The 23,891-nt window shown below is 43.7% G+C and overlaps 3 protein-coding genes across 3 annotated transcripts; 1 reads left to right on the plus strand and 2 right to left on the minus strand.

The window, feature by feature from the left end:
• Positions 1–9: 9 nt before the first annotated feature.
• On the minus strand, positions 10–5,285 carry LOC137885838 (uncharacterized). The gene is made up of 12 exons (XM_068728143.1): positions 5,059–5,285; positions 4,832–4,956; positions 2,998–4,584; positions 2,674–2,910; positions 2,188–2,412; positions 2,042–2,096; positions 1,803–1,949; positions 1,169–1,231; positions 908–1,084; positions 646–828; positions 107–528; positions 10–18 (listed from the first exon to the last, which is right to left on the minus strand). Exons 1-12 carry the CDS (start codon positions 5,228–5,230, stop codon positions 10–12), a joined length of 3,402 nt encoding a protein of 1,133 aa, XP_068584244.1. The 5' UTR covers positions 5,231–5,285.
• Positions 5,286–7,900: 2,615 nt separating this feature from the next.
• On the minus strand, positions 7,901–17,809 carry LOC137885961 (protein mono-ADP-ribosyltransferase PARP14-like). The gene is made up of 14 exons (XM_068728328.1): positions 17,575–17,809; positions 17,349–17,473; positions 15,473–17,101; positions 15,148–15,384; positions 14,662–14,886; positions 14,516–14,570; positions 14,205–14,351; positions 13,716–13,778; positions 13,455–13,631; positions 13,179–13,361; positions 12,437–13,060; positions 12,188–12,324; positions 11,856–12,036; positions 7,901–8,920 (listed from the first exon to the last, which is right to left on the minus strand). Exons 1-14 carry the CDS (start codon positions 17,744–17,746, stop codon positions 8,634–8,636), a joined length of 4,242 nt encoding a protein of 1,413 aa, XP_068584429.1. The 5' UTR covers positions 17,747–17,809; the 3' UTR covers positions 7,901–8,633.
• Positions 17,810–21,244: 3,435 nt separating this feature from the next.
• On the plus strand, positions 21,245–23,137 carry LOC137885922 (interleukin-8-like). Its single transcript, XM_068728272.1, has 4 exons — positions 21,245–21,489; positions 21,684–21,792; positions 21,900–21,980; positions 22,414–23,137. The coding sequence occupies exons 1-4, from the start codon at positions 21,429–21,431 to the stop codon at positions 22,511–22,513; spliced, it is 351 nt and encodes a 116-aa protein (XP_068584373.1). The 5' UTR covers positions 21,245–21,428; the 3' UTR covers positions 22,514–23,137.
• The last annotated feature ends 754 nt before the right edge of the window (positions 23,138–23,891 follow it).

Genomic DNA, 23,891 nt, shown 5'->3' on the forward strand with positions numbered 1-23,891 from the left:
GTGCGTCTACTATCCCTCCTACCACATCATTGTTTTCCAGGTTGTGATTGGCTGTCTTGGGGAGTCTCTCCCAGTTACCGCCATGTCCCAGGATGCACCAAGCCACACGGGCGAACAGATCCTCCTCCTCCCTGACTCTCACCTCTCTTCTGAGGCTGCCATGAAGGGAGGCGTTAATCATCTGCACCGCCATGTTGACCCCATCTTTTAATCCGCTCACTGTTAAGGTGCCCCGGCCGGACTGGTTCTTCTGCATGTACAGACCCTCGGTGTCCACCAGCTGCTTCAGATCCTTCATGTTGTTCTGGGTGAGGCCTGCCAGCTCCTCCTTCTCGAAGGTTTTAGTGGAGCACTGAGCGTGATACAGATCCATCAGCTTTGTCATGGCATCCTCAACATCCTTTCTGGAGAGACCCAGGAACCAGAAGACAGACTGCTGACTTGCAGAGCTGGTGAAGAGGATGCTTGGATCTGCTCTCTCAGACAAAGGAGGTTGTTGTTGTACACGAGGCAACTGAGGTACTGACACTGCAGGGTGGGTCAAACAATAGCAATCAGTGGAAATCCCAATAAAATGATATAATCTTGATTAAAAAAGACAGATTTCTAAGCAACCACAAAAGAAGAACGCTGTTTGTGAATCACCTCTGTTGACTACAGCAATGGGAAACATTTGCATTGCTTCCTCTTTAAAGGCCAAGAAGACTTTAATTTGAATCAGGACAATGCGGATGTTAGTGAGACAATGAAGAGGAGTGGACGAAGTGGCTCCCATGACCCCTCGGAGGATGGCACCTGCCACGACACCAGGGTCCAATCCACCAACTCCTGCAAAAGAATTACATTTTTAAAACTTAAACTTTTTTTTTTTTAATTAAACATCTATAACGTCTTACAAAATACTCACCAGCACAGATGGCAGGAATGGCGACAGACTTGAAGTTACGCGTTTCACACCGATCAACGATGCGACACACCAGTTGTTCAATGAGGAGAACATCCTTTTCACCACAGACATGAAAAATGGCTGAACAGGGGAACGATCCAGACTGGGAAACAAAGACTTCTCCTCGGATCTGTTTTGCTACACAAGACACAACAGACGAGATGAGTAAGAAGCTGTAAGTGTGTGTTGCTTGTAAATGTCTAGCTGGTCCTCTTTTCTCACCTGCTCTGAGTTCAGCCTCCACCGCTGGTCCAGCTACGGTTAGGATGTCTTTGCACACACCATCTGTAGGATAAAGATCATATTTATAATTAGTGGTGGAATGTAACTTAACCACAATGTAAACTTAATTTACTCAAGTTGCAGGTAGCTATCCCAATATTATGTAAGTAAGCTAACTTTAAGTGACAAAAATCTAACATTGCCAAAGCCCTTCTTGGCAAAGCGCTATATTAAAAGACAAATGTTGAAATATGTGTGTCGAAATATTTTTCTGCTGCTGGTGACACTAGATGAAATGGCAGGGCATTACCAAAGTCATCCTCAGCTGTGGCTGGGCCATATGGAAAGAAATAATATTGTAGGGTTGACAATTGGTACATTTACAATTTACACAATGAGATGTTTGATAATCATCAGTAATGTGGATATAATGACTTAGTGGGTAAAGAACAGCTACGGTCTATCAAGTACAGATAATAACATAAATTTACTGTATTGCAGCTTTTAAAACCCGTAAATGAAAACAGTTCTGTCATTTTACCATATCCAACATCTAAGACGATATTTGGTCTGATATCACAATATCAATATAATGTTGATATACTGCCCAGCCTTGTCCTCGGCTCTCACGCACCGTCCTGAAAATGAATGAAGTCGGTCGTGTTCACCACAGCATCTGTAGTCTCATTAGTGATGTCACCGAACACCAGCTGCAGTTTAACCCCGCTTCCCACTGTCATTGTGATGTCATCGAGGTCACTGGTGAGGGACCTGAAGATCGCTACGAGAAAGAAAGGTCACAATATATTCCATATATGTCTGATATTTAAACTGTAAATGTAAATGGTGGAATTAGTATTCTAAGCAGTTTACCTTGGCCTCCCTGGTTCATATTGAAGCTGAGGTGCCTGTAGACCTCATGGTAGCACTGTAAATAAAAGCATCAGCATTAAGCACTTCAATCAATAAATCATACATGCACGCAAAGTACGAACCAGTTGTTGAGTGTTGATAGTCACCTCCTCAGAGTCAGGGTTGTCTGGTTTGATGACGATGTGGATGGTGGAGAGAGACCCAGAGGATGCAGTTAATCCAAACTGGCGAATGTTGTCAGTCAGCACTTGAATGGCTTCTCTCAGCGGGTATTTCAAAACAATTCCAGGTCCGATAACAGGGAAGGCCACTGAGCACAAGCCCTGCTTTACACAAAGGTCCAAACACCTCTTCAGCCCATCGTTAAGGACCTGGAAATCAAAAATCAGACATTTCAGACAGTGTTTTCAAAAGTTACACCTGCATTGTAAGTTGCTTTCTAAAATGTGTGAAGTAAGCAAACATAGAGAAGATTTCAGTTTTGTAGAGTTAAAGTTCAACTAAAAGTAAAGTTTTTAAGCCACTCATTGGATTTTAACATCTCCCATCGGTTTTAAGGGAACCTTGAATTAGAACTCATCTTTTGCCCTCACCCATAGTGTGTTCAAAACTTCTGATGTATTTCACTTTACCTGCACACTCCGCCCTCTGCCTCCATCCCACGGCAAGCACTCAACGAAGAAGAGCTTGATGCAGCCCAGAGATGGAGGCGCACCGACCTGCAGAACATCACCAGGGACAAGAGTACCATTCGCTGCCGTCGAGTCAAACTTTGACTTGATCGCATTCCCGGCTTTCTTCAACAGGCATTTACCAATTTTAGTAGAAGTTAGCTGCCCGTTGAGCATGGGCACCACTAACACATTCACCTGCGGAAAGAAGGTGGAAAAAAGCAATGTGAGTGACTGCATCGCTCCTGTATGATTCAATGTAAAGTAGAACAGAAATTGTTGGACCTGCTCATCCACCAAACTGCCAAGCCGGATCTCCAGACTTGTCTGGTTTACTGGAATACTCCCAACAGTGCTGCTGCGCAATCTGGAGATAGGTTGGGGTGCTAAGCTCATGGTGCTGCTGGGGAAGTGGCTGGTGCTGCTGGGAAAGAGGCTGGTGCTGCTGGCAAAGCTGCTGGTGCTCTTGATGCTTCGTGTTTTAGTTTCCACAATTGGAGAGTACACACTTTGCTGTTCCTTGATTAGAACCTGACAGGAGCTCTCTACCAGCTCCTTGCCCACTCTACCCTCTGCTTGGAAGTACCGTTGAGCCCCTGGTCCATCTAGAATCAATGTGTCTGACATCAGACTCGCTAGAGCTGAGATTAGGGCCTGCTTTATCTCCTGGACCAGACAACGGGGACCAGACATGAGCACACATGGGTGTGGGAGTCGGGAGGTCTTTAAGGTCACTTTGGTCTGCTTCATGCCAATCAGGCTTAAAAATTTATGAAAACAGTCAAGCAGTTCAGGATGCAGTAGGCTCAGCATCTCTTGTGTCTCGACTTGGTTCATCTGGTAGTCATGCAGAACCTCTTTGAGCTTGTTCACATTTTCACTGTAGCCCACCAGTCGTACTTTGGCGGTTGCGGTTCCACCAACTTCTGGGATGAAGCTGACATCCACTCTGAGCTCTGGAGAGTTGGCCTTGTTCTTGGCTTTGTTGAGGATGTCCTTCACGATGTCTAGGTCTGGAGGTACAGCTGCAGATCCCTGCAGCGGCACATCGTCCACAGTAAGGTCTCTCTGCAGTGCTGCCTTGGCCTCGTCCAGGGCATCAGAGGACAAGCTGGACAGGACCAGGTCGGACCCTGCCTCTAGGGAAACGGGACTTCTGAGGCTCTGCTGGAAGCGAGCCTCGTACTTGGAGATGACATCACTGGACGTTATAAAGTCCATTAAAGCGGTGGAGAGTTTAACTCTCTTTTCCTTTACCTTTTTGATTAGTTCATCAAGTTTCGTAGCTCCTGACTGCACCTCTATGTCAGGGCCCTCCAAGGTGATCATAGCGCGTCCTTTGAGGATTTTTACTTTTGGGTAATGCTCACGTATTTCTCGACAGAACTCTTCTTCCACCAGTTTGAACTGCTTCTCCGCAATTGGTAATTCCTTCCGGGTTGGCAGGCTGTTTTCCAGGATTGAAATCCTCTCATTCACAGCCTCAACCTCTCCCACAACCACAACATAACCGCTCTCTCTGTACACTTTGATATCGTCTGTAACAAAGGAGAGGTCCTGCAGTAGGATTTTGACTTTTTTTGGCTCAACCACAGTGTAGCAGAGGTAGCTCTCGGTAAGACTGATGAAGACCCGATCCACCTGGATCTCCCATTTCTCTGCTGCACCAAAAGCTCCTCCAGGGCCCTTCTCAATATCCCCCCTAACCACTGCCTCCTCTTTGACAAAATCCAACTCCACCGTGCAGCCAATAGAAGAGAGTTGCTTCTGTAAGACTTTATTTGCTTTCTGGTTGTCTCTCAGGAAATACAGGAGGTAAATATCTAGCTTGAAAATCTTCTCAAGGCCTTTTGTGCTTGCTTTTGTGAATGTCTGTCGAAGAAAAGCAATATCAAACAAATCAATTAATTTGTAGTAATGTAAGTGATAAAAACATAGATGATATTTTATAATGTATAAAAATGTATCATTAAAAATAGTCAACTTTCTTTCATTAGATGTTGACTCTGCTCAAAAATTCCCCCAAACTGGTCTATCCAGATTATTGGTCTGTGACGTTTGTGTTTCCTGAAATCATGAATGATTCAGTTAAAGTGTCCAGAGAGCAATATTACATCACCTGTGAGTGACTAGAGGATGGCTGATCGGTGGTCTGTGGTGAAATGGTTCGGCTCACTGTCAGACCTATTTCCCCACAAGGAAGGGAGACGGTGTGAAACTTCCTCTGCAAAACCCTTTCCTGGTCTGTAAAAAACAAAGTTGAAGGTCTCAACAAAATTCTAGATTTAAATTTACTGAAAAGTATATTCTAACTATAATTCCTTTGAAGTAAATGAGATTCCTTACCTTCTTTTTCCTTGAAACAGATTTTATAGGTGTTGCCTTCTGCTTTTTCAATCATTCCACAATCACCTCCACCTGAATCTCTTTTCTTCTGAAAGTGCCTCCTGACTTTCTCCTTCTCTCTGTCTGTCAGATCTTTCGCTTCAAAGAACAGCGGATGTTGGTATTCACCCATTTTAGGTAAATTCTGATCTTAAAAAGTTCATAAGTAAAGCACTAATTTGTATGCAACCGTGCCTTGTCGGGCACTGGTGAATCTGGTTTCACTTTCACCTGTCTTCAGTTCTCATGTTTCAGTATTTTCATTTGTCACGCCCAAATAGTAACAGTTCCGGTAATTGTGATGATGGCACCATTTCACACATTTTGGTTTCTCATGAAGATAAAAAATAAATCCACAGGAGTTAATAATAGAAGACTGAAGCAAAACAATAAATAAGCCATAATACAGAAAAAAAATCTGAGCTGAAAGTGGCCAAAAAGCTGCTGCAGAGTTGAGCGATACATGTTTGTGTGTTCTTCATTGGATTCAGTGTTACATTTTTAGTCATACAAAAACATTGAGTAGTGCTTTAATCTATACAAACTTATAAAATTGGGTGCCAATATTCATCCATTTTACTTCCAAAGTCTTAATTTCTAGTATGGCAGCTGTCACTCAGCTCCTCATTGAAATATGAACTCTGAAGGGAAAATATCTGTCAATAGTTTCTGTGTTGTGATTTCACGTCACAGTAAAATGGAAAAAACAAAAAAGAGACTACAGGAAGTAGCACAGACATACTGCGGCATTACCAGTTCAAACCCTTAGATGTCCTACTTAGACTAAAAACTATACTGGTGCACTGACTACAACGCAGCAGCAGCTGTCAGCCTGCCAACGAAGTGAACCTTTACAAACTCATATAGTGACTTTTTTTATTTATTTTTATTTTGTTAAACTATATTTATCCCGTTAAGGGGGGAATTTTTCTCTGCATTTGACCCATCCCTGTACCAGGGAGCAGTGGGCTGCCCATGACAGGCAGCCCAGTAAAATTTGTACAGACGATGATGAACCTATTATATACAGCAGTGGTGGGCCGTCAGGGCCAGCAAAGCCTTCTCTGCTGGCCGAAACAGAATCACAAAGTTATAGCTATTTTATAATTTAATATTGTTTCATGTATTATATATGTTTTTTTTAATATTTTCCCCATTTTCTTATTTTCTCATTGCACAGCTACTGTCTTCCTCTGTTGCTCGGCTTCCAGCACAGCTTGTTTTAAGAGCTTTTATCTAATCAGATTTCACCTCTATGCTGTCTCTAGGTAAAAAGAGAGGCCCGAGGCCTTCAGACTCACAAGTGAATGCTTCTACAGTTTAAGTAAATGGGAACGATATTGTTGATTGTCATCTTCTTCAACCAATCAGATCTTTAGTTTGACATGTTGGGCGTATTCTTTGACGTGCCAGAGCCTGCTAGCTGGCCTACAAGTACGTCAGCATTAACGTGCAGCTCAGTATTAAGGTCAGCGCTGCAGTAAGGAGCAGCGTGCGCTGTGATTGATCAGTGGGCGAGCACGTGACTATTGTGAAATGAAACTTAAGGTAGCCACCAGAGCTTAGTTGGAGTAGAAGAGTTCAAATTGAAAGATATGGAAGAAATTATGACATTTTTAGGGTTTTGCTTGGTGTAGATCCTTTTTTTTTTTTTTAACCTAGCTTTGTTTTTTTATCACTCAATGGCTGAAGGAGGATTTGGGAGTTACTGACTTTGTTAACAAACAAAGGAGGATGGACTTTGTCTTTAAGTGAAGGCAGCTTTGGTAAGTGAACTGCTTTTGTTTTTTTACATCTGCAGTAGCATTACTACTGTGTTAATTTGTCTATCGTGTCGTTTTTATGAATAATAGGAATGGCTCGTGCTCTAGCGCTGCAGCGTTACTGGGTTGATTTGTTATGCTTTGTTGTTTTAAGCCTGCCCGTTTTATTCATAACCAACCGACTGTGTTCATTTGCCCCAAAAGAAGAAATGTTTGATTCTTGGGTAACACTTTACAATAAGGAGCTCAATGTATAAATAACTTATGAATCACTAATAATGATTTTAAAGCATCAATAAGTACAGGATGTGTCATGAATTCCTGTTTTTCACTATTAAGAAATATTCAGTTGTCTTGTGTCTGAAACGCCCTTTTCTATGAAACAAATTCCAGATAATTTGGCAGCATATAAATGAATGTATGAAGCAACTTAACTTTCATTCATTGATGATAAGTCAATGTTGTGTTCACAAGACCAAAGAAATCAGTTATTGCAGGTTTAAGCATTATTTTTGTACCCTTATAATAAAGTCTTACTGGCCTCTAACTCTTAACCCTGCTGGTTTCAGTCTGATCACAGGAGGCTCCTCTCTGACCTGGTCCGAGTTTTTCATCCCGCAGAGGGCCGGCAGCAGCAGGTTGATCGCTTCTCTGGACTGTCCTGCTCTCAGGCAGGTCTACGGCACGGCGTCCGTCACCATCGAGCCCTGAAGGATCACTGTAGGATCACTGACGCCAGACGATATTCAACTCACTTACAACATATAAACCTATAACATAGTTATGTAACGGTAGGTTTACAACAGCTTAACAGGTGTAGCTTCAGCATTTATGATGAGAATGGGGATAAGTTTTAGTCATAAGAAAAAAAGATCTTTGATCTACAAAATACAGCAAGCGTATTGAATATTTTGACAGTTAAAAGGAACAGTGTGTAGCATTTAAGGGGCTCTATTGGCATTTTTTCTTTAGTGTATAATCAGAAGAGAAGTTTCAGTTGCTAGATGTCGCCAAATACTGCAAAGAATCCATCCAAAAGCTTAATTGATATTCTCTTTATTTGTGGTTGAAAAAAGTACATATTAAGTCAAAACTACACCAGTATGCTGTGAGTACAGCTGTCTCTGACATCACTCCCTCATTTAATCATTCAATACTCCTGATAAGGACAATGAATACCATCCATACTTTACTCTCGAGTGAAGTGGTAAACAGAGATTTATGACAATAATAAATGATCCAAGATGTACTCCCACTATGTAACTATTGAAGCTCTTTACACCTTTTTAATATCAAGCTATAAATGCTGTTTCTTCACATTTTTCTTTGTACCAGAACATATGCAAATATCAACCAAATAAAAGATTAATAACTGCATAATTTTGTCTGAATATTTTGAATATATTCCCCAGAAGTGTGTCTATGTGAGTCAGTGCTCATAATTGGTTGGCATCATTCCATCTTTACTTCATGAGCAGCAAAGACTAAGATTATACAATAAAAGAGCAACCATCAATGAATCTGAATTATATCAATCTTATCACTAAAGCAATGATTTCCAAAAACAAATTCAAAACTGTCTCCAAAGCATAGAAGTAGCATAGAAAACAAAAGTGCAAAAGTAAAACATCCTCACTCAAACATCCTCTGTGGAACTATAACTTTAATTTAAAAAAATCAAAGCTTATCTTTTACTTTATTCTGCGGACTTTCCGCATACACACACATATATAAAACTTGCACAGTATAAAATTCATAAATTTTCCCTCATAGTCACTTGAAGGTGATGAGGTACTCTGGGTACGCTTGGTTATCATGGAACACTACGTACATTCTGGGGTTGGCTATGTTATCCACCACACTGTCGTAGCGGTCGCTGGACTGCTGGTCACTGCGAGCAGGAGGAATCCTCAGATTGCTGTGACCCAGAGTGTAGACGCCGGTCAGGACTCGCACCACAAACATTAACTGGGAACCGTCAGCAGCTGGCTTGGAGTAGGTAGGGTTGGCTGAGTAGCTGGCGTTCACGGCAAAGTAGGTTCCGTGACCGTATGAGGTCGCTGAAAATAAGAGGAAATAGACAATTAAAAAGAGAAAGATTATCATGGTTTAAGAAACTGTTGCCGGACGGGATGCAAACGACAAACACGTTGACCGCTAAGCCTTAAGAGCTATAGCTGGTCAGGAAAATGTAAGCATTAAAAGGTCATTTTAAGCCTTTCAATAAATGACTGATACTAATATTTTTCTGGTGAGGACAGTCTCTGAATGACAGTTTCAGAGGAGAATTTTGCCACAGAAATAAGTGTCACTATAGCTGCTTTCAGAAAATTCCAACCGTATACCAAAAGAACAGTCTGTACAACTTTAAAATTCAATTTTCTGTCATCTTCTATTTCCCTACCTGAAAGTCCTTTTTGTGTTGGCCTAAAGTTCGTTTTTTTAATTTTTTTATTTAAATATAGAAAATCAAAAACCCAGTGGAAAATCAAAGAAGAGTCGGGGAGACCCTGCCTGGAGGAAGACCGGAGGAAGCCCACGTCTGGAGCCAGGCCCAGTCGGAGGGCCCTACAGCGAGCGCCTGGTGGCCGGGTTTGACACGGAGCCCGGCCGGCACAGCCTGAAGTAGCAACGTAGCACCCCCCTCCTCTCCATCCTGTGGGCTCACCACCTGCGGGAGGAGCCGCTGGGGTCGGGTGCGCTGCCCCATGGGTGGTAGTGAAAGCCAGAGACCTCGATGGACCAGACCCGGGCGGCAAAGGCTGGCTCTGGGGACGTGGAACGTCACCTCTCTGTGGGGGTAGTGCGGGCAAACTGGGAACGTCTGGAGGAGGCCCCTGTCCGGGAGATCTTCAACTCACACCTCCGGCGGAGCTTTTCTAACATTCCTGTGGAGGTTGGGGGCATCGAACAGGAATGGACGATGTTCAAAGCTTCTATTGCCAAAGCTACGGTGGTGAGCTGTGATCTCAAGGTCTTAGGTGCCTCAAGGGGCGGTAACCCTCGAACACCGTGGTGGACACCGGTGGTCAGGGAAGCCGTCAGTCTGAAGAAAGAGGCCTTCCGGGATATGTTATCCCGGAGGACTCCTGAGGCAGTTGCAAGGTACCGACAGACCCGAAGGGCTACAGCCGCTGCCGTGAAGGAGGCAAAGCAGCGGGTGTGGGAGGAGTTCGGAGTAGCCATAGAGAAGGACTTTTGGTCGGCACCAAGGTGTTTCTGGAAAACCGTCCAGAACCTCAGGAGGGGGCAACATCCAAGCTGTATACAGTAAGGATGGGACTCTGTTGACTTCAACTGAGAGGGTAATCGGGCGGTGGAAGGAGCACTTTGAGGAACTCCTGAATCCGACTAATACGCCCTCTACTGTAGAGGCAGAGCTGGAGGCTGATGGGGGAGCATCATCAATTTCCCTGGTGGAAGTCACTGAGATAGTCAAACAACTCCACAGTGGTAAAGCCCCAGGGATTGATGAGATCCGTCCAGAAATGCTGAAGGCACTGGGTGTGGAGGGGCTGTCTTGGATGACACGTCTCTTCAACATTGTGTGGAGGTCTGGGACGGTGCCTAGGGAGTGGCAGACCGGGGTGGTGGATCCCCTGTTCAAAAAGGGGGACCAGAGGGTGTGTGCCAATTATTGCGGTATCACACTACTCAGCCTGGTAAAGTCTACTCCAAGGTGCTGGAAAGGAGGGTTCGGCCGATAGTCGAACCTCGGATTGAAGAGGAACAATGCGGATTTCCGGTGAGGGTTGGCCTCCGCCAGGGCTGCGCTTTGTCACCAATCCTGTTTGTGGTATTCATGGACAGGATATCGAGGCGTAGTCGTGGGGAGGAGTGTTTACAGTTCGGTGGGCTGAGGATTGCATTGCTGCTTTTTGCTGATGATGTGGTCCTGATGTCTTCATCGGGCTGTGTCCTCCAGCACTCACTGGATCGGTTCGCAGCCGAGTGTGAAGCGGTTGGGATGAGGATCAGCCCCTCTAAATCTGAGACCATGGTTCTCAGCAGGACACCGGGGGATTGCCTACTCCGGGAAGGGAATGAGTCCTTGCCCCTAGTGAAGGAGTTCAAGTACCTTGGGGTCTTGTTCGCGAGTGAGGGAACAATGGAATGTGAGATTGGCCTGAGAATCGGAGCAGCTGGGGCGGTATTGCAGTCGCTTTACTGCACCGTTGTGACGAAAAGAGAGCTGAGCCGCAAGGCAAAGCTCTCCATCTACAGAGCAATCTTCGTTCCTACCCTCACCTATGGTCATGTGAACTGGGTCATGACCAAAAGAATTAGATCGCTGGTACAAGCGGCTGAAATGGGTTTCCTCAGGAGGGTGGCGGGCATCTCCCTTAGAGATAGGGTGAGAAGTTCGGTCATCCATGAGGGACTCGGAGTAGAGCCGCTGCTCCTTTGCGTGGAAAGGAGCCAGTTGAGGTGGTTCGGGCATCTGGTAAGGATGCCACCTGGGCACTTCCCTAGGGAGGTGTTCCAGGCACGACCAGCTGGGAGGAGACCCCGAGGGAGGCCCAGGACCAGGTGGAGGGACTATATCTCCAAACTGGCCTGGGAGCACCTCAGGATCCCCCAGTCAGAGCTGGCTGATGTGGCCCGGGAAAGGGAAGTTTGGGGTCCCCTGATGGAGCTGTTGCCCCCGCGACCCAATCCCGGATAAGCGGTTGAAGATGAGATGAGAGATAGAATAAGTACCTAGTGTGTAAGTTTCAACTGTACAATGTAAAACCCAAGATCCCCCGAATTCAAGATATCAGAGTCGTCAATGTTTCCTACGACCCTACTCTCTGTCACCAACTAATAATTAGTCCATAGATTAACAAACATGTTCTTCTTTAAACTCCTATTAATAGCTTCGCTGCGGTAGGAAGTGAGGCTTTTTTAAAAACAGAGGTAACGACAGTGAATTGCTTTGAATAAATAGAAAGAAGTGAAGGACCACATTCTGAATCTACACTGCTGAAGCAAAGACGACTAGCAGATCTTTACCGTTCTGCCCAGAAAAACGCCTGTTGAACCCAGTTTTCATGATGGAGTCACAATTGTCCCGAGTCGTCCCGTGGTACAGAAGTTTTTCACCCGCTCCACCCGGGTATTTGTTCTTATCAGAGATGTGTTGCTTCTGCGCTTCATAGACGCGTCGCAGATGGACATCCTGCAAGCGCTCGATCTGTCAAAAACAAGAAAATAATGAGCTGCAAAATTTACCTTGGAAGGATGTAAATAACTTTTCAAATGCATTGTGTTCATTATACTATATGGAAATAACATTTTTAAGTAAAAGCTTCATTCATATAGCTGAAAGCTGTTAAGCTGCCCACCTTCATCACAGTCTTCTGGACCGTTCGATTGAAGGCCTCCTTCACTGTTCGGTACTCTGTGGAGGACGGCTGCAGTGCAACCTTCTTGAAAGCTTCACCGGCGGCCATGTTGTCCCAGTTCAGAGGGAAGGTGAAGTCTGACAAAATAGTTAGAAAAATGATCAGAGTAAATGTGCTTTGTTTCTTTAAATACATTTGTAACACTACAACATGTTCTCAGTTGCAATGAAATCAAAAGGAATATCTCACCTGAGAGATGCTCCAGTCGTTTCAGCTTCGCCGTCTGTCCAGGTAATCGCCTTGTGGCCTCCATCCTCTGTAGATCCACGGACCACTGGACGCTTTGTGCGTCTACTATCCCTCCTGCCACATCATTGTTTTCCAGGTTGTGATTGGCTGTCTTGGGGAGTCTCTCCCAGTTACCGCCATGTCCCAGGATGCACCAAGCCACACGGGCGAACAGATCCTCCTCCTCCCTGACTCTCACCTCTCTTCTGAGGCTGCCATGAAGGGAGGCGTTAATCATCTGCACCACCATGTTGACCCCATCTTTTAACCCGCTCACTGTTAAGGTGCCCCGGCCGGACTGGTTTTTCTGCATGTACAGACCCTCGGTGTCCACCAGCTGCTTCAGATCCTTCATGTTGTTCTGGGTGAGGCCTGCCAGCTCCTCCTTCTTGAAGGTTTTAGTGGAGCACTGAGCGTGATACAGATCCATCAGCTTTGTCATGGCATCCTCAACATCCTTTCTGGAGAGACCCAGGAACCAGAAGACAGACTGCTGACTTGCAGAGCTGGTGAAGAGGAGGCTTGGATCTGCTCTCTCAGACAAAGGAGGCTGTTGTTGTACACGAGGCAACTGAGGTACTGACACTGCAGGGTGGGTCAAACAATAGCAATCAGTGGAAATTCCAATAAAATTATATAATCTTGATTAAAAAATGACAGTTTTCTAAGCAACCACAAAAGAAGAACGCTGTTTGTGAATCACTTCTGTTGACTACAGCAGTGGGAAACATTTGCATTGCTTCCTCTTTAAAGGCCAAGAAGACTTTAATTTGAATCAGGACGATGCGGATGTTAGTGAGACAATGAAGAGGAGTGGACGAAGTGGCCGCCATGACCCCTCGGAGGATGGCACCTGCCACGACACCAGGGTCCAATCCACCAACTCCTGCAAAAGAATTACATTTTTAAAACTGACAGACATTTACATTTAGTGTGTTTTTTCAAATTAAACATCTATAACGTCTTACAAAATACTCACCAGCACAGATGGCAGGAATGGCGACAGACTTGAACTCAAACGTTTCACAATAGTCAACGATGCGACACACCAGTTGTTCAATGAGGAGTACATCCTTTTCACCACAGACATGAAAAATGGCTGAGCATGGGAACGATCCAGACTGGGATACAAAAACGTCTCCTCGGATCCGTTTCGCTACACAAGACACAACAGACGAGATGAGTAAGAAGCTGTAAGTGTGTGTTGCTTGTAAATGTCTAGCTGGTCCTCTTTTCTCACCTGCTCTGAGTTCAGCCTCCACCGCTGGTCCAGCTACGGTTAGGATGTCTTTGCACACACCATCTGTAGGATAAAGATCATATTTATAATTAGTGGTGGAATGTAAATTAACCACAATGTAAACTTAATTTACTCAAGTTGCAGGTAGCTATCCCAATATTATGTAAGTAAGCTAACTTTAAGTGACAAAAATCTAACATTGCCAAAGCCCTTCTTGGCAAAGCGCTATATTGAAAGACAAAAACCGGTTGCTAGCAGCGTCAGGTTGCTTTCCAGGACTTATTCAAGCTGTTGTGTATCTCTTATTTAGTCATTGTCTATCAAGTACAGATAATAACATAAATTTACTGTATTGCAGCTTTTAAAACCCGTAAATGAAAACACATGTCATTTTACCATATCCAACATCTAAGACGATATCTGGTCTGATATCACAATATCAATATAATGTTGATATACTGCCCAGCGCTACCCTCGGCTTTCACTCACCGTCCTGAAAATCAGTGAAGTCGGTGTTGTTCACCACAGCATCTGTAGTCTCATTTGTGATGTCACCGAACACCAGCTGCAGTTTAACCCCGCTTCCCACTGTCATTGTAATGTCATCGAGGTCACTGGTGAGGGACCTGAAGATCACTAAGAGGAAGAAAGGTAAAAATATATTCCATATATGTCTGATATTTAAGCTGTAAATGTAAATGGTGGAATATTAAATCGCTAATGAATAAATACTTTACAGTTTACAAATGCATCGCTGTATTTGTAATTAACAGTAACTCAAAGTATTCTAAGTAGTTTACCTTGGCCTCCCTGGTACATATTTAAGCTGATGTGCCTGTAGACCTCACGGTAGCACTGTAAATAAAAGCGTCAGCATTAAGCACTTCAATCAATAAATCATACATGCACGCATAGTACGAACCAGTTGTTGAGTGTTGATAGTCACCTCCTCAGAGTCAGGGTTGTCTGGTTTGATGACGATGTGGATGGTGGAGAGAGACCCAGAGGATGCAGTTAATCCAAACTGGCGAATGTTGTCAGTCAGCACTTGAATGGCTTCTCTCAGCGGGTATTTCAAAACAATTCCAGGTCCGATAACAGGGAAGGCCACTGAGCACAAGCCCTGCTGTACACAAAGGTCCAAACACCTCTTCAGCCCATCGCTAAGGACCTGGAAAACAAAAATCAGACATTTCAGACAGTGTTTTCAAAATGTACCCCTGCATTGTACATTGCTTTCTAAAATGTGTGAAGTAAGCAAACATAGAGAAGATTTCAGTTTTGTAGAGTTAAAGTTCAACTAAAAGTAAAGTTTTTAAGCCACTCATTGGATTTTAACATCTCCCATCGGTTTTAAGGGAACCTTGAATTAGAACTCATCTTTTGCCCTCACCCATAGTGTGTTCAAAACTTCTGATGTATTTCACTTTACCTGCACACTCCGCCCTCTGCCTCCATCCCACGGCAAGCACTCAACGAAGAAGAACTTGGTGCAGCCCAGAGATGATGACACACCGACCTGCAGAACATCACCAGGGACGAGGGTACCATTCGCTGCCATCGAGTCAAACTTTGACTTGATCGCATTCCCGGCTTTCCTCAACAGGCATTTACCAATTTTAGTAGAAGTTAGCTGCCCGTTGAGCATGGGCACCACTAACACATTCACCTGCGGAAAGAAGGTGGAAAAAAAGCAATGTGAGTGACTGCATCGCTCCTGTATGATTCAATGTAAAGTAGAACAGAAATTGTTGGACCTGCTCATCCACCAAGCTGCCAAGACGGATCTCCAGACTTGTCTGGTTTACTGGAATACTCCCAACAGTGCTGCTGCGCAATCTGGAGATAGGTTGGGGTGCTAAGCTCATGGTGCTGCTGGGGAAGAGGCTGGTGCTGCTGGGGAAGAGGCTGGTGCTGCTGGGGAAGTGGTTGGTGTTGCTGGGGAAGAGGCTGGTGCTGCTGGCAAAGCTGCTGGTACTCTTGATGCTTCGTGGTTTAGTTTCCACAATTGGAGAGTACACACTTTGCTGTTCCTTGATTAGAACCTGACAGGAGCTCTCTACCAGCTCCTTGCCCACTCTACCCTCTGCTTGGAAGTACCGTTGAGCCCCTGGTCCATCTAGAACCAACGTGTCTGACATCAGACTCGCTAGAGCTGAGATTAGGGCCTGCTTGGTCTCCTGGACCAGACGACGGGGACCAGACATGAGCACACATGGGTGTGGGAGTCGGGAGGTCTTTAAGGTCACTTTGGTCTGCTTCATGCCAATCAGACTTAAAAATTTATGAAAACAGTCAAGCAGTTCAGGATGCGGTAGGCTCAGCATCTCTTGTGTCTCAACTTGGTTCATCTGGTAGTCATGCAGAACCTCTTTGAGCTTGTTCACATTTTCACTGTAGCCCACCAGTCGTACTTTGGCGGTTGCAGTTCCACCAACTTCTGGGATGAAGCTGACATCCACTCTGAGCTCTGGAGAGTTGGCCTTGTTCTTGGCTTTGTTGAGGATGTCCTTCACAATGTCTAGGTCTGGAGGCACAGCTGCAGATCCCTGCAGCGGCACATCGTCCACAGTAAGGTCTCTCTGCAGCGCTGCCTCAACCTCGTCCAGGGCATCAGAGGACAAGCTGGACAGGACCAGGTCGGACCCTGCCTCTAGGGAAACGGGACTTCTGAGGCTCTGCTGGAAGCGAGCCTCGTACTTGGAGATGACATCACTGGACGTTATAAAGTCCATTAAAGCGGTGGAGAGTTTAACTCTCTTTTCCTTTACCTTTTTGATTAGTTCATCAAGTTTCATAGCTCCTGACTGCACCTCCATGTTAGCGCCCTCCAAGGTGATCATAGCGCGTTCTTTGAGGATTTTTACTTTTGGGTAATGCTCACGTATTTCTCGACAGAACTCTTCTTCCACCAGTTTGAACTGCTTCTCCACAATTGGTAATTCCTTCCAGGTTGGCAGGCTCTTTTCCAGGATTGAAATCGTCTCATTCACAGCCTCAACCTCTCCCACAACCACAGCATAACCGCTCTCTGTGTACACTTTGATATCGTCTGTCACAAAGGAGAGGTCCTGCTGTAGGATTTTGACTTTTTCTGGCTCAACCACAGTGTAGCAGAGGTACCTCTCGGTAAGACTGATGAAGACCCGATCCACCTGTATCTCCCATTTCTCTGCTGCACCGAAGGCTCCTCCAGGGCCCTTCTCAATATCCCCCCTAACCACTGCCTCCTCTTCAACAGAATCAAACTCCACCGTGCAGCCAATAGAAGAGAGTTGCTTCTGTAAGACTTTATTTGCTTTCTGGTTGTCTCTCAGGAAATACAGGAGGTAAATATCTAGCTTGAAAATCTTCTCAAGGCCTTTTGTGCTTGCTTTTGTGAATGTCTGTCGAAGAAAAGCAATATCAAACAAATCAATTAATTTGTAGTAATGTAAGTGATAAAAACATAGATGATATTTTATAATATATAAAAATGTATCATTAAAAATAGTCAACTTTCTTTTATTAAATGTTGACTTTGCTCACCAATTCCCCCAAACTGGTCTATCCAGATTATTTGGATGTGATGTTTGTGTTTCCTGCAATCATGAATGAGTCAGTTAAAGTGTCCAGAGAGCAATATTACATCACCTGTGGGTGACTAGGGGATGGCCGATTGGTGGTCTGTGGTGAAATGGTTCGGCTCACTGTCAGACCTACTTCCCCACAAGGAAGGGAGACGGTGTGAAACTTCCTCTGCAAAACCCTTTCCTGGTCTGTAAAAAACAAAGTTGAAGGTCTCAACAAATCCTAGATTTAAACTTACTGAAAAGTATTTTCTAACTATAATTCCTTTGAAGTAAATGGGATTCCTTACCTTCTTTTTCCTTGAAACAGATTTTATAGGTGTTGCCTTCTGCTTTTTCAATCATCCCACAATCACCTCCACCTGAATCTCTTTTCTTCTGAAAGTGCCTCCTGACTTTCTCCTTCTCTCTGTCTGTCAGATCTTTCGCTTCAAAGAACAGCGGATGTTGGTATTCATCCATTTTAGGTAAATTCTGATCTTAAAAACTTGATAAGTAAAGCACTTCTTACTATGCAACCGTGCCTCGTCGGGCACACGTGAATCTGGTTTCACTTTCACCTGTCTTCAGTTCTCATGTTTCAGTATTTGCATTTGCCACACCCAATTACACAAATAGTAACAATTCCGGTAATTGTGATGATGGCACCATTTCACACATTTTGGTTTCTCGTGATGATAAAAAATAAATCCACAGGAGTTAATAGTAGAAGACTGAAGCAAAACAATAAATAAGCCATAATACGGAAAAAAAATAAATCTGAGCTGAAAGTGGCCAAAAAGCTCCAAAGAGCTGCAGAGTTGGTTGGTACCTGTTTGTGTGTTCATCATTGGATTCAGTGTTACATTTTAGTCATACAAAAACATTGAGTAGTGCTTTAATCTTTACAAACTTATAAAATTGGGTGCCAATATTCATCCATTTTACTTCCAAAGTCTTAATTTCTAGTATGGCAGCTGTCACTCAGCTCCTCATTGAAATATGAACTCTGAAGGGAAAGTATCTGTCAATAGTTTCTGTGTTGTGATTTCACGTCACAGTAAAATGGAAAAAACTGAAAAGAGACTACAGGAAGTAACACAGACATACTGCGGCATTACCAGTTCAAACCCTTAGATGTCCTACTTAGACTAAAAACTATACTGGTGCACTGACTACAACGCAGCAGCAGCTGTCAGCCTGCCAACGAAGTGAACCTTTACAAACTCATATAGTGACTTTAACAGCCCAGTGAAATTTGTACAGACGATAATAAACACTAAGGCAAGAAAAATTGTTGTTCATCGTGTTTTTTACATTGTGTATTAATGTTATGGTCTTATGTGGTTAACCAGTATTTTAGTGTTTTATTATGTTCACATGTTCACAGTTATGTTCATCAGCATTTCTTCTCAAAACCAAGACCATATTCATTGGTTTTCATTGGGTTTTTTTTATGAATTAAGAGTAAGTGCTAGCATGTGGTGGACCCTGCTGTCTTATTGGAACCAGAACAGATGAATCCTAAAGAGTGACGGGGTGTCCAAAGGTCCAGAGGCAGGAACAGCTTTTTTCAGAGTGTAGGGTTTGATTTTGGCTCAGAGGTGGAAATAACTCCCTATAGAGGCCTTGATCTGAAAGTGAGGTACTAAAGGAAGCCACTTTGGAGAAGAAAATATGAGCGGTGAGGTTGAACACCAGACCGGATGCAGGCGCAGTGTTTCTGGTGAGGAGGGAGTTGGTCTCTGGTGAGACGAATCCTCCTGATATTGGACATGAGGACTTTACATGTGTGGGCTCCTGCTGCCAATGTTTCTCACCTCGCCAAGCTGGCATCAGTGTTGTCAGTGGTTTATGGGCAGGTCCTCAATCCATAATTCACTTTCACTGAAGCAATACAGGCTTATGCACGCATTGTGCAATTAAATTCACCCTGGAGATGTCTGGCACCAGTGGTGTAATATGAGAGCATTAACCTAGACACAGGAATGTTGCAGAAGTTTCCTCGCTGACAATGCTTTATTTGTTCGCTGAGATAAATTGAGCTGACTTAAAGCTTGAGAGAGAATGAAGTGGTGACACCTCAGTGGCAGTTTAGGGCACTTGGCCAGACCACATTTGTATTTGGGGAGCAGTCAGGTTGACCAGAACGTGGACCAAATACAGCAACACTTTGGAGGGGGGGCCACTTAGGCTGACTACAGGGGCATATGAGGGGCCAAATTCGGGGGAACTTGGACAAGGCCCCTGTAGCGCTATCTTGCTACCCCGGTGGGTCTTGGGAGCACAATGATGTTGTCAGACTCGGAGAGGCGTTCACAAACGTTCTTTATTGTTATATATTAACAGACTGGACCTGGCCGTGTGTTCTCCTGCCTTGCCTCCGAGCACACGCCGCGGGAGTTTGGTGTGTTCCGCCGTCCTGCTTGTGCCACAACCAGTCTGTGTCTCTCTCTCCGAGCCCTCTCGCGCCTCCATCACTAGTGGGGTTTAAATGCAACACAGTGAGGCCAAAATCAGGATGCGTTTCAGCTGGGCCTAATTAAGTCTCTTCCCGGCCCCGTTCCCTGAACCACTCCCCCACTCTGTCCCCTCTGCAGCTGAGCCCACGCACACCCCGCCGCCACAGCCCCTGTAGTGAGAAGTTTACAAACAACTCAACTGTTAGAACGTTCGTCTCTCTTGAAAACATTCTTTATGGTAGTGAGGAAATATTATTCTGACTCTTGTAGCACACTTTTAATGGTGTTTAAACTACTGAAGCCAAGGAAGCAGCAACATGTTATTTTATAGTTGATATATTTGAAACATGTTCAGTACTATGTTTTCAAACATTACAGAGCTTCCCACGTTTTGGGAAAGTTTATGTTAAAACAACATGTTTAACAAAATGTTAAATCGCTGTGGTTGTGCTGTACGTTGTGCTCTTCTTCTACAACCATTATCACTATCGAGGTGTGAGGTGGAGCTAAATCTTGATATTTTGCTACACATCTACTTGATTATCACATTTTTTGGGGGCTTCTGAAGACACGTGAAGAGCAAAGATAAAGCAACTTTAATGTTTAACTCCTAGCTGAATTCTAGGCTGAACTGTTGATTAACACCCCCACACACATTCACACACCCACGTCGACACACAAAGCTGTCCAGCCACTCCCCCTTTACTCTACTGCCAGTTACTTGGAAGTCTCTTTTTTTTTTTTTTTTTCATATCAGGTTTATCCACGAGTGTTTCCCAACATGACAGCATGTTGCAAGACACAATAACTCCAACCTGTTCCATTATACCCGAGTGTAGGTCAAAGGAAAATAGGGAGTAGTTAGACAAGAACGTATCTTTACAAGAGGTCCATTTACTAGCTTTTTCCAGAGCTTTCCCATCACATCTTGCAGTCTTCCTCAGCAGATGGAGTTTGCTCAGTTGTCAAAGATGGTCTCCACTATTACTACAACAGCATTCATTCAAAACTGTTGCCAAATGTATAACCGACATGGCTAATTACCTCTATTACATACATACATATTTCTAAATAGAAGTATTCGATTAGGTTTATTTTGAATGGGCAGATACATAAGTATAAACTGCTTACGTAGTACGTATACATACACAACACAATTAATATAAAGGGGCAATTACAATGAAATTCCCATAAGAAAATGCCTCATCGCTCCAAAGAAACTATTTCAACATAGTTTTAAAATAATCCCAGTTATAAACATTTTGAGTTCCAAGGAAAAGAGAAAGATTTTTTGTCCACGGTCAGTCAAGTGACTGATGAGCAACGCAAAGTGAGTTCCAATCATGTAACAACCCGCAGCACTGACAAACAAGATGACACGCAGGAAGTGAAACGTGACATCAACAGTTGATACAGAGGAAAAGCGCTCGGATGTCAAAAGCTGGATCAGTTTCAGCGTGAGGCAATAGGGCTGTCTGATTTTTTTTACCATTTCTCTGGAAACCGTGTCCTCACAACTGCAAGGGTATAAAAAAGGAGGAGCAGAAAACATGGGGCTCATATTCCTGCACACTCAGAGAAGAACACACACACACAGCAGGGGGGAGATTCTTCAAATCTGAGAAGAGAACATCACCGCACTGAAAAGCCACAGGGATTCGTCTTTGAAGATAACTCTCTAACCTCCATCATTTAAGACAACGATGAATACTGCAATCCGGTGCATCGTTCTCCTGGCCTGCATTACCATTTGCACTTCAAGCTGTAAGTGTGCTATTTTCTTTTTAATATGAAAAGCTGTATTTATGCATTTAGGCTTTTATTGAGGTAAACTTTGACTTAAAACATCTCCCTCTCTGTGTTTCTTTTGCTGGGCTTAAAATAACAGTAACATGTGAAAGGTGAACTGTAGCTGTCCATAGATTATTTACACTGTTGTCTTCATTTTTTTTTTTCAGCATTTGTGTACTGCCGATGTGTAAAAACAAGAAATGCCGTGTTGCCCTCGCTCATCGCTCATGTAGAAGTGTATGAGCCTCGTCCATACTGCAACAAGAAAGAAGTCATGTAAGTATCTACGGTAACAACAAATAGACCACATAGTCGCTTATTTTTTTTATTTTTCATCGTTTATAGAGTTGTTTTTCATTTAAAGCTTTCTCTTTCTCCTTTAGTGTCATACTGAAAGACGGGAAGAGATGGTGCCTTGACCCCAAAGGAAAATTTGCCCAATTAATCCTGCAAGCACAACAAAAGTAAGTGCAAAGCTTTTTCTTCTTCACATGGTGCACTTTCATTCGCCAATTGTTCAACACAGCGTGCACTGATGTGATTAGATGAGAGAACGCTTGCCAAATAAAGTGCACGGGAAGGTTGAACAACATAAGTGTGACATCACTGTCGGTGTGTGTGGAAGACGGAGGGAGTGACATGTCATTTATCCTGCAACTACTTAGGCAGCTAGAGGCTTCTAATAAGATGTTTTAAGCTTTAAAAAAAACATTTCTGCAATGCAATTTTCTAGTGTACCACCAAGTATATTCACTTTGTTTAAATTTGCTGATGAGGGGTCACAACTAGACATAGCATCTTTTTAAGGGGCCAAAAAAAAAGGCTGTAAACCAACCACCGTTTCAGATGATTGAAATGTTCCAATCAAAGGTTAAACATGATATGCTTTCTCTACAGGCAGAGGGCGCTCCGTGCTGACAAGATGAACACCACCAGCCCCAAAATAAGCACAACACCGGCCCCAGCGTTGGCCACAGTAACGCCAACATCATCATAATAAAACTGTCGATCATCGCTGCGATTAAACTGAAGTATCCAAGTTGTAAATTCGCACACCTTCCCATAGTAAAGGGATGGATGGTGCAGTTCCTGCAGAGGTGAACTTGTTTCACACCACTTGTTTTCGTAGCTTTGCACACTGGGAGCTGAAAGTGACGGCAAGATGTAAAAATGTGAAATGTCTCAATACTCCAGCAGCTATAATGGAGCGTTGGCACATTTAGGAGTCAGTTTGTGAAGTCAGGGAAGTGTCCTTAGCCAGAATATTCATCAGGGTGAACAGGGTGCGTGTTTGAGGTGCTCTGGTGTTATGTACACCGATGAGACCTCAAATACTGCCTTGACATTCAATCCACGGTTAATGAGAAGTGGTTGTTTTTTTACTGTGACTGCGTTGTATTTAATACGTCTACGTCTGTCTATCTTAATGTATTTCAAGCTGGCAGATGTGTGAAGATTAGTAAATGTGAACTATGTTTTTTATATCACAAATATGTTTGTATTTTTGTGTGTATACGTCATACTGTATGTATTTTCTTAAGGCTGACATCATAATGTACAGCACTGACTCTTGACACTAGTTGAAGGAATGCAAAACTGCAATAAACGTGTATATGAAAATAAAAAAAAAAGACATCTTGGCATTTTATTTTAAATAACATTTCAAAGCAGCCAGTGAAATGGTTTCCAGCAACGTTGAGACGTCACAGTCAGTAGAACTAAAAGACAAACTAAGAGACTAAACCAGACTGTGAGTCTACAGCAGAGCTGTGAGGCTTTACTGGGCTTAATGCTAACGTCAGCATGCTAACGTCAGCATGCTAACGTGCACACAGAGACGATGCTTACATGCTGACGTTAAGCAGGTGTAATGTTTACCAAGTTCACCATCTTTAGCCAACAATTTGGCGATAAATATAAAATACAGCTGAAGCAGATGGGGATGCCATTAGCTCGGTGGGTATTTGGTCATAAATCACAACAATGGAATTTAGTTATTAAACATTCCACACAAAACCAGAAATGTTAACTGGCTGATGGTGTTAGATGAAATATCAGGGGATCAGCAACGTCATTGGGGTTTATCCTCTGGGGGCCGTGAATGTCTTACAACATGTTATAACCGTTCATCTAGTTCTTGTTGGGATATTTCAGTCTGGACCAAAGTGGTGGACCGAACTACCAACAATGTCGTAGAGCCAAAACACATAATAAGACACTAAATATATAGCCTATGTATTCAATTTGTAATGCTGTTGGAAAGCAGGTTTCTGTCTGTCTGTCTTGTTTTCAGACAGTCACTCTTGCTGTCTCTTTTTGTGTCTCGCTGTCTGTCTGTCTGTCTGTCTGTCTCGCTGGCTGTCTGTCTCGCTGTC

This window comes from Cebidichthys violaceus, unplaced genomic scaffold, assembly GCF_023349555.1.
Source record: "Cebidichthys violaceus isolate CVI_PGR_0920_01 unplaced genomic scaffold, fCebVio1.0.p SCAF_41, whole genome shotgun sequence".
In the NCBI taxonomy this organism is placed as follows: domain Eukaryota; kingdom Metazoa; phylum Chordata; class Actinopteri; order Perciformes; family Stichaeidae; genus Cebidichthys; species Cebidichthys violaceus.